Source organism: Eleutherodactylus coqui, unplaced genomic scaffold (genome assembly GCF_035609145.1).
Source record: "Eleutherodactylus coqui strain aEleCoq1 unplaced genomic scaffold, aEleCoq1.hap1 HAP1_SCAFFOLD_442, whole genome shotgun sequence".
NCBI lineage: Eukaryota > Metazoa > Chordata > Amphibia > Anura > Eleutherodactylidae > Eleutherodactylus > Eleutherodactylus coqui.
The window spans coordinates 43,613-54,842 of NW_027101895.1; the positions used below are offsets into that span (position 1 = coordinate 43,613).

The 11,230-nt window shown below is 42.6% G+C and overlaps 1 protein-coding gene across 1 annotated transcript; it reads left to right on the plus strand.

Moving 5' to 3' along the window:
• Nucleotides 1-1,699: 1,699 nt before the first annotated feature.
• On the plus strand, nucleotides 1,700-9,607 carry LOC136593148 (GTPase HRas-like; the record flags this gene model as incomplete). The annotated part of the gene is made up of 4 exons (XM_066588648.1): nucleotides 1,700-1,905; nucleotides 3,718-3,877; nucleotides 6,199-6,323; nucleotides 8,941-9,607. Coding segments are annotated over 3 exons (486 nt in total), but the record flags the coding sequence as incomplete, so codon positions are not given.
• Nucleotides 9,608-11,230: the final 1,623 nt, after the last annotated feature.

Genomic DNA, 11,230 nt, shown 5'->3' on the forward strand with positions numbered 1-11,230 from the left:
TACAGATTTTGATATTGAGATTGTAGATTCACAGCAGATTTCACTCCATTCATCCCAAGGAGTGAAGTTCATCATGTATGAATATACCCTTATAATCGTAAAGCGGAAAAGTTGAGTAGTTGCTCATAGCAAACAATCAGGTTTTTCCTTTTTTTGGCTATACTGTATTTATTAGGCTCTTTTACATTTACATTTTGCATAGTTTTTTTTTCTGTTCTGTGTGTATCCATAGACCTCATTACCTTTTATGCATGCCAAAACACTATATTCCATGTGTCAGTGCAATTCAAGTGTATTCCCTAACGAAAAGGAAATGTCACATGAGATAAGACTAAACTCTTGCTGTTTTGTGAGTTAGTATTATACCAGGGTTTATTGTATAGGTGTCAGTAATTGATTCGGTGGTTTTCATTCTTTGTCATACACTTCTGCCATACCTGAAATTAACCACAAGATGTCGCTGTGCACTATAAAACATCTATCTGTTCCCTGGAAGGTTTTTTACTAACATATAATTTTTATAAGGTTGATTTTTAAACAATGAAAAAGGTGACTGTACAAACAAATCTAACAAATGTAGCTGCTAACGTATAAACAAGGAAAAGAGCATGTTAACAAAACATAGTCAAACAAGGTGGAATCAGTTTCCTGACTGAGCAGATATCTTATGGCCCTTTTACACGCAACGATTATCGCTGAAACAACTTAATGACTTTTTTGTATAAAATGCTGAACATTTATATGTGCAGATAATCATCTGTAATCTCTCCATTTCCCTCGTTAGCTGAAGGGGGGCGGGGTGTTTATGTGATAAACTCTGGCCAGAGGACTTTAATTAGTGTGAAGAATCTGCTTTGTCTCCTACTGACATGAGTAAACAAGTAGTCTGTCTTTAAAATGGCAAACAAACACCTCTCCACTCAAGTGATTAAAGGGGTTGTCCCGCGCCGAAACGTGTGTTTTTTGTTTTTTTTTGGTTTTTTTGTTTTTTTTTTTAATTTCCACGGTGAAACAGAAAATAAACTATATGAAATATCTTCAAAACGAGAGCTCATAAAAAAAAAATTTGTGGTCCTATTCGTGTTCAGCACACCGAGATGATACAGATTAGGAGCTTTTTATGTCAGAAACCGTTTCAGTGTTAACCAGTGTAATCATTGCATGTAAACGGGCCAGTGTTGTCAGCAGTGTGTGTCTGTCTGTCTGTAATATAATGTATGCATATATGTGAAAAAACGTTTGCTCCAAAGGTTGTCAATAGCCAACGTCAAAACATATACTGAACATAACCCGGTTTCCTCGAAAATAAGACAGGGTCTTTATATTATTTTTTGCTCCATAATATTCATTTTTTTTACATGGACAGCTGGTTGGGCACTATTAAAATTGTTTTTTTTTTTATTTAACTGTAACTTGGACTTATTTTTGGAGTAGGGCTTATATTTCAAGCATCCTCAAAAATCGTGAAAAATTTATGTTGCATTCTCAAAAATCCTGGAAAATCATGCTAGGGGTTAATTTTGGGGTAGGTCTTAATTTTAGGGAAACTGGGTATATCATTTTGCGTTACTTTACAGTGCTTCTACAAATGCAGCTGCAGACGAGTTGGGCTTGACTAAATTGCGTAGATTATGAAATGTGTCCTATTCTTCAGTCTGTGGTAAGTAATAAGTAAGGGCATGTTTTGGTTTCTAACTAACCCGTACTTTACCATTTAACATTTCAGGATTCCTACAGAAAACAGGTTGTCATAGATGGAGAAACTTGTTTGCTGGACATCCTGGACACAGCAGGTCAAGAGGAATACAGTGCAATGCGGGACCAGTACATGAGAACAGGAGAGGGATTTTTATGTGTATTTGCCATTAACAACACCAAGTCTTTTGAGGATATTCACCAGTACAGGTGTGTGACCCAGAACCTCAAGTGACACTTAGCCCATAAAACCTTTTCACCACCAATACATTGCAGCTTGAAATCCTCAAGTAAGGAGCTCTGTGAATCTCCTTGACTTTGCCTTCAATGTTCCTCTGCACATACCACCATTATACAAGCCACCATGCGTGAATGTACAATATAGATTACCCATGCAAATGCTATAGGGCCCTTGGCGAGCAAGAACCAGATCATGGTTGGTCCCATGCCCTTTGCTGCTTGGCAATAGTTACTGCAACGTTCACAGAAGTGCCGCCCGAAAATCTGTCCAAAGGTCATAGAAAGAGGATGGAGAGTGAAAATAGTACCGAGCCCTTCTGTAGAGGTTGATATCACCAAGACCTTCCTGCATTCTGCAGAAGTATATCAGCACATGTACTTATTGTATAAGGTAAAGAGCCTTAAAATTGGCGTGACGTGAGAATATTTGGTTACAATATAGATAATCTCAGAAAACCGTAGACTAATCTTGGTCCTGCCAATGTAATACTAGGCATGGACACCCATATTATTAATGGCCCTGAAAGTGACCCTACATATTGGATATGATCTAATGTGTATCTGCAGATTTGTTGGTGATATGTCTGCGACTGTCCCATTGATTTGAATGGGGTTTGTAAAAATCCATGCACTTCCTGGATATATGGAACAAAGAGTTTTGCAACAACTCTGATGTAGTTGAATTTTTCCTAACTGTTCCTTGACATCTGATCAGGGAAACCAGATGGGTAGGTTACATTATAAACCCACCCAGTCATTGATGATATACCACAACAGTAATGTATCTGGTAGACTCTTTTATCTCAAGCACTCCATCTGCCATTGAACTAAGATACTTGGTCAGCTGAACTGCGTGAAGAAGTTTATAACGTGACTGCTGTCAGTCAACAACAACTTCTGTATGTGTAGTCCCCATAAAGGTCTTACCCCATTTGGCAACCTCTTCTTGGTTTGAAGCTACTGAACCTCAGGGATTAACTAAATTCACTAAATAACTGCAATCAGATGCCAACTGCTGGGGAAACCTAATATTTAGCTGATGAATGAGCGACTATGTAATACACGGCCATGTTCATTATCTTAGAATGGGACCCGACTTTTCCAGTAGCTTGCTCTGCTCATAAAGGGTGCTCACGTGTGGGGAACACTTTGATGCCCACATCCATGCCTTACTGGGGCATCAGGATAAACTTGTAGTCTAGAGTCTCCAAAGCAGGGGTGTAAAAACTCCTTTTCACCGAGGGCCGTATCAGCCCTATTGCCTTCAAAGGGTCATTTGTAATTGTAAAAGTGTATAATAGTAGTGTTCCCCATAGTGACCACAGTAGTAATATGGTCCCCCATTGTGGCTCCAGTAGTAATGGTGAACCCCATAGTGGCTCCAGTAGTAATGGTGTTCTTTATATTGGACCCAGGAGTAATAATTTACCCCCATAGTAATCCCAGTAGTATTAGTGACTCTTTTGTCTTGCCCTCCCTTCTCTATTGTCTCTGGCCAGGGAGCATCCATACAGGCATTCCATTGGTCCGATCTGCAGCTGAGTCTGTGACCGCTGACTTCTCCCCTTGGCATCTGAACTGCATACAGGACGGCGCCCTCAGACATTGGAGGAAGAGGTCAGCGGTCACTGACTCTGCACTGCCCCACCAGGCCAGAGATGCAGGCTGGGTGAGTGGAATGCCTGCTGGGTCACTGTCTGGCCTTCAGGCCTCAAGTTTAACTTGTGTGCTCTAAAGCCATCGGTTAATGTTAATGCAAGTCCTTTTTAATATTTTACACAGGGAACAAATAAAACGGGTAAAGGACTCTGATGATGTTCCAATGGTGTTGGTGGGGAATAAGTGTGACCTCCCAGCTAGAACTGTGGAGACCCGACAAGCCCAGGACCTGGCCAGAAGTTATGGCATTCCTTACATTGAAACCTCTGCTAAAACCAGGCAGGTAGGAGCAGGATGTATTTTGCTTTATTGGTAATGAGATACAATCTGACTGGTATGGATGACTGTTTTACTGTTTTACCGATGGCTGTAAGTCTTTGTTCACACTGCTAGAATTTTCAAACCATGTCTGGTCCTGTACAGCTAGGAAAGGAGTCACACTTTTATTTATCCATCGACCTAAGTGCAAATTGAGGGACACTTGGGAAATAGTGACCTCCATAAGTAATTTCCAGCTGTCATTCAATAGGAAGCCTTATCAGGGAGCGACAAAAAAAACTGAACTTTAGTAAAGCAACATTTGATCAGCTGAGAATTACTCTTGGCAACATCAAATGGGACAACATCCTCAAAAATAACAGTACAGGAGACAAATGGGAGAAGTTAAAAAACATCCTATTAACCTTATGTGAGCAGTTCATACTCCAACCTCATGTGGCTCAACATGACCATAAGGGGGCAATAAGTAAAAGCCTTTAAATGACTAAAACAAGTGGACAGTGAAAAAGCGCTAAAAAAACCTGAAAAAAACAAATTATGTAAGAAAAAGATAAAACCTGCAAAGGAGGAGGCAGAAAGACTTATTGCCAAAAACCTGAAAAAAACAAATTATGTAAGAAAAAGATAAAACCTGCAAAGGAGGAGGCAGAAAGACTTATTGCCAAAAAGAGCAAAAAAACCCTTAAACTACTTTTTCAATTACATAAATGGAAAAAAGGATTTGCCCTGAAAGCACTGGCCCTTTAACCCCTTAAGGACATGGCCCCTTTTTTTTGTTTCCTCCATTTTCTACAGTGTATACAATGCAACAAAATGACTATTCGCCCCTCCCCCCAACCAAGGGTTCTAATAGAACTAAGTGACATGATAAACAGACCGCTATTTCTTACATCTTGGGACTCTAATTAGACTGGACAATCACTGGATTGGCACATTGCCAATGTGGTTCAAATATGCAAAAAGGGGTCAAGAAGGGAATCTGGTAACTACAGGCTGGTAAGTCTCACTTAATTGGAAAAATATTCAAGGGGTTTCTGAGAGATGCCATCCTGGAATACCTCAAGGAGAACAACGGAATAACTCCTCACCAGCATGGGTTCATGAAGGGTCGATCATGTCAGACCAATCTGATCAGCTTCTACGATGAAGTAAGCTCTAGGCTGGACCTGGGAGAGTCTTTTGATCTTGTATATCTGTATTTCTCTAAAGCATTTGACACCGTGCAACATAATAGGTTGATATACAAAATAAGACAGCTCGATCTGGGCGAAAATGTGTGCATCTGGGTTAAGAACTGGTTCAGAGATAGAAAACAGAGGGTGATAATAAATGCTTCGTACTCCGATTGGGCCACCGTCGCTAGTGGGGTGCCACAGGTTCAGTATTAGGCCTCATGTCCACGGGGAAAATCAGGCCCGCTACGGATTCTCCATGGAGAATCTGCAGCGGGTCCCTTCTGCCCCGCGGACATGAGCGCTGAAAATAAGAATAAATCAGAATTAACTCACCTCTCGCACGCTCCGGATCCTTCCTTCGCTGCCGCGTCATCTTCTCTGCGTCGCGGCCGGATCTTCTTTCTTCGGCCCGGCGGATGCGCAGGATGACGTCGGTGATGTGCCCCGTGCATGCGCCGGCCCGAAGCAAAATGATCCGGCCGCGACTGAGAGAAGATGGCGCTGCTGCGAAGAGAAGAAACGGAGCGGGTGAGTAAAATCTGATTTTTTTTTTGTCTCCCGCGGATCCGGACGGCTTCCATAGGCTTCCATAGAAGCCCGCGGGAGCCGTCCCCACGGGAGACCCGCACGAAAATGGAGCATGGTCCAGATTTTTTCATGCTCCATTTTTTTTAAAATCACTTTTATTGACCATCCGCGGGTATTTATCTACCCGCGGGTGGTCAATGCATCCCTATGGGGTGCGGATCCGCGGGCAGGAGAAGAGTTAAAATCTGCTGCGGATTTTAATTCTTCTTTTGCCCGTGGGCATGAGGCCTTAGGCCCCATTCTGTTCAATATATTTATCAATGACCTGTTAGAGCGGCTGCACAGTAAAATGATACAAGATAATACAACGGAGGACAATGTGCGGCTACAAAAGGACCTAGATAAGATGGGGGATTGGGCAGAAAAATGGCAAATGACGGTTAATGTTGATAAATGTAAGATTCTCCACATGGGCAGGAGAAACAGATGTTACCAGGTCTTTCTGGCAGGTTTTATACAAATCTGTATACAGGTGTGTGTGTATATAATATTATTCTGCCCTTCCAACTGGTGTCCTGGATTGTAAGTGGTCTTGTACCTTGGTGTCTCCTGTATCTCGCAGGGAGTAGAAGACGCCTTTTACACACTCGTGCGAGAGATCCGGCAGCATAAGTTGCGGAAGCTGAATCCTCCCGATGAGAGCGAGAAGGGATGTCTGAACTGCAAGTGCGTTGTATCCTGACCCTGGTAAGCAAGTCGCCAGCCGCTGTTTTCTAACAAAATGTTCATAAATGCTCCCCACATTCCATAAATACAGAATTTTGTTTTAAAACCTTAAGTTGACCCTCTGGCTTCTGCACAAAATTGTATCTCAGGACAGGAGGAGAATGGTATATTACCTGCTGCCAGATTTAGGCCCCATTTTCAGCCTTTCGAGATGGCTGATGCAAACGTCAGACTAACACTACCAATGCACTGTGGGGATTAGATAGACTAATAATGTACTGCACATGCTCGGATTGGCCACAGCAGATCACGTGATCAGCACTGGTCAATCAGCAGATCACGTGATCAGCACTGGTCAATCAGCAGGCAGTACAGAGTGTGCCTTAGCTAGTGAGAAAATTGCTGCAGCCGTCTTTGATGCCTGAAAATGGGACTCAAGACTTGGGGATCGGAGGGGCAGCAGAGAACTGCAGATAATATACCCTTTTGTCCCAGGATAGAATTTAGTCTTAAATCCAAAAGGGTCACTTTAACAAAAGTACAGTTTAATGTAATAGATTCATTTGGCCACATAAGGGAGCTATATAATTATTCTTTCTGTGGAGAAACTGGACCGATTTATCAACCTGTTGCTGCTGTAAAACACAGTGCGTGCGTGTGTGCGTGCGTGCGTGCGCACCATAGAAACATACTATATGGATGCTGTGGGATTCTTGGAGAAAAAAAGCCCAGTGGTGGTTGCAAGGACTTGAGCGAAACTCCTTATATTCATAGAAACGTTTTTTTTCGTAAATAAGAGGGTGGAAAATTGGCCCAAAGTTCATGAAAATTAGATTGGAAGGATAATTGCAACACCCCAGAGGGGTTACCCTGGGCACCTGGCTAACATGAAGAGCTGGGATAAGGGATAAGTGTTGTCTCGTCACGGTGGTACTTACCAGGCTCTGGTCCCTGAGGGATGACATGTTGCAAAGGCCAGAGCAGGATTGCAGGCCAGTTTCGACACCCCTATGATAGAGAATGCCAATAAAAGGGATGGGGGGGGGGGGGGGGGGGGAGTAGTTGTACAAATCACTTGTGACGCCACCATTCCCACACACCGGTATTCTATGCGGTGGAGAAATGAACCCAGAGACTTTAGTACCTCGGGTCCCCAGGAACAGTTAGGGCCCGGTATTACTTTTACTGAAGAATAACTCGTATAACAGATAGTGCAAGTACAATTCACTTTACATGGTAACAGGCTACAGCTCAGAGACCGGGAGGATACAAAGGATGAATACGGTCCATATTCTCTGTATGTCACTGCTTCTGGATTGGGAGCACTCCAGAGGAGGAAGGGGGTTGGGGTTACTCCCCAAACACTTTGGCAGACAATTACTAAAGGAGGCTTAGCCAATATACACCATGCACGGTAGATACGGAGGTGGATGTACGACTAGTTGGTATTCCACCAAGCCCTGATTCTGACTTCCATTTGCATCTAGTGGGAATTTATTAACCGGCTCATTCTGTGTTGAGTGTTTTGTTCAGAGTATAGGTACTTTTAGTGATAATAATAAGTTATTTTTTAATTGTTTTTATAGTACAATCAGTGATGAAGTTTAGTAAATTCAGACTATTCTTGCCCCAGTGAAACCAGTATAAGTGACAGACTGCTGAAGTCAGCATGTCTGTCACTATACTGTGCTGCCCGCAGATAGACATATAAGGGACTGACCGGGTTCCCTTTTAAGAAACGTCTATGGTCTTAAGATTAAATTGTCAGCTATTTATTGTGGCTACTGCTTTTGCCCATTTTGCCCATGTCATAGCATGAAATAGTTTATGGAGAATAGATATACAACGGGTGGACAAAAATCTAGAAATGTGGTATAACATGGATGCATTAAAATCGGTCTCTGCATGTCTTATTTAGTATGATTTATAATCCCATGTAACTTAAAGGGGTTGTCTCGCGAAAGCAAGTGGGGTTAAGCACTTCTGTATGGCCATATTAATGCACTTTGTAATATACATCGTGCATTAAATATGAGCCATAAGGAGTTATTCACTTACCTTCCCTGCGCTGGCGTCCCCGTCTCCATGGCTCCGTCTAACTTCAGCGTCTAATCGCCCGATTAGACGCGCTTGCGCAGAAGGGTCTTCTGCCTTCGGGTCTATTCGACAGCAGCGGCGTTCTGGCCCCGCCCCTTCTACGCATGATCGCGTAGCTCCGCCCCGTCACGTGTGCCGATTCCAGCCTCCTGATCGGGCGATTAGATGCTGAAGTTAGACGGAGCCATGTACACGGGGACGCCAGCGCAGGGAAGGTAAGTGAATAACTTCTGTATGGCTCATATTTAATGCACGATGTATATTACAAAGTGCATTAATATGGCCATACAGAAGTGCTTAACCCCACTTGCTTTCGCGAGACAACCCCTTTAAGTAGAGGTAATATGACACAGATGCTGCCGGAGCAACAGGTTCAATTGGTCAGGGGTTTGAGCCACTTAGCTGCTGTTACCAGCTGGCTCCCAAAACCACCCAGAGCAGAGCAAGAGGTGAAGTAAACACTAATTTGGCAGGAAAGCTCAACCATGTTGTTGTTATAACACTACAGTTTTCTTTTTTTTTTTTTTTTTTGTCTTGTCAGGATCGCAGGTCACAGTCTGACCTGAATGTGTTCCCCTGTTCTGCTTCTCCGGCCAAGTGCCAGATACCCAGGTGGATAACTATTAGAAGAGATTAGAAGACATCAAGCCTTCTGTGGAGACGTCTGTAAACCGTCAACCATGATTACCTGGGTATTATATTTCCATATCCAGGAATGTATTGCCTTCTGGATGTGCTGAGTGTATACCACAGGTAGTATTAATGCCAACAAAAGGGTTAATGACATGACTGTTGGCAACTCAGCGGATCTACAACTTATTAGTCATTATGGTACTAATATCAGTATCATTCCTTAGAGGTAAATCTGGATCTCTGGATGAGCAACCTGGTCCTGCATGCAATGCCCATATTTCAGCCGAAGGGCCCTTTAAGGAATACGTCATGTCATTGATTACAAGGATCTGTTTGGCATGCTCCAAAGTAAAGAATTTTACCTTGACATGTCTGCTTATGTACTTCTTGATTAATGTCCATTACAATACCAAGAAGTAAGAAAAAAAATTCAGACCTGAAATAGTCTGAAAATCTGCAAAATTTAAGTAAGATCCTAATTTAAGTATTCAGTATGATGTGTGTGACATGCTGATTGGTGCTTGAAAAAGAACCATAGCTGCTGTGAAGTACAAGTTATTTCCCCCACGATATCTATACAGTAAGAAATAAAAATCATTTGTGATAACTATATTTACTCTTCCGCTTTTTTTCATTAGTGTACTAACTTTTCATGAACCTTTATTGCAGATTGTTTGATTACATACAAGACTGTAAAATTGTAAACTACGTAATCTTCATGTATGTTCACTCAGGGCAGCTATACACATTAGATGGCCGTCTGCTCTGCCGAGTATGCATGCATTCGAAGGGTATGTTCAGCGGAATTCGGCTCTGATTCCCACCTCTGTAAACCATGCATTTTTCTATGGTTTTTGGCACAGCTTGGCACGTGCAATCTGCCCTGTCAATGGGCAAAACCCACGCGCGGAATTCCAATGCAGAAACGGCATCTGAGAACTCCATTGGCATTGACGGAGGAAATTCCATGGCGATTCTGCTGTTTGAACATATCCTAAGAGTAGAGGGAAGAAAAGCCTCTGGCAGCTGCTTATCTCCCGAATACAATGAAACCGGCAGTTGAAATCCAGCTACCCAATCCTTATTTCCCCCAACATCTGCCATCAATGGAGTGCTGGGGGCTGTCATACATATTAGATGATTGTCCGGACTTGCTGAAATCAGCAGGTTGGGACAGTATGCATTTAATGATGATGGCCACTCTTATTGTTGTATCTTGGGTTATGGTTACAAGGCTTGTTGACTCAAAACAAGCTCTACTCTAGATATCATGGGTGAGGAGACTTTTGCTTGAGACTCTGGTTAGCCATTCGTTTAAAGGCTCACATCTACCACTGTAGTAGTAAAGGGATAACCACATTGACTGGCAAAATCGATGGGCTGCTGCCATCTTTGGAGCAGAACCAACATCAATTAGCTGAATGAATTGGGGGCTGTCATATTATCGAGGTTGTCTTTGATAGACAAGGCCTCTATAGAGAAAGCAAGCTTTATAGAAGACAGGCTCAAGCATCTAATATATGGGTAACAATTGGGACCAAACCTTTACATAATTTGTAGGCATTATATATACTTGTAGCTATCTTGCAAACTTGAAATGCAATAAGTTCCTCATGTGCTGAGTCAGGATATATTTTTGGGAAAGCAGAGGGTAAGTATTGCCCTCACCTAGAGAGGTTCTGTAGTACACAGTTTGGTTCTCGCACTTGAAGATGAAGCCCTGGGTAAGCCCCAAGGAATAGCTGTACACTAGGAGGCCACTGCTCATGTCGTGGTGGATATAAGGAAGTAATCTTCTGTATTACAGGTACAGAAACGGCATAGTTTGGAACTGGACTTGCTTATACCCACCATAACCTGAGCACTCCAGCTGGCATGTGCAAGTACCAGCCGTGATCTCCTCCTACATTGATTAGCAGGTTTCTTGGCCTATCCATCTATATGCAGTGCTATAGGAGTTCAGAAGTTGTAGCTCTTGAAAGCGTTTTTGGTGTCCAAATCATCAGTTGGTTTTCTCCAAAAATCATCCAGTACACATTTACCATAGCCTTTCTTTTTTTGCCTCATTTACACAAACAACGTATTGGGAAATATTTTTAATGAGTTTTCTGGACAAAACCTATGGATACAATCCTGAGGTTAGGTTAGCGGTTAGTGCCCTATGGGAGTGAAGCCAGCTTAGGGCACTTCTGCCATCC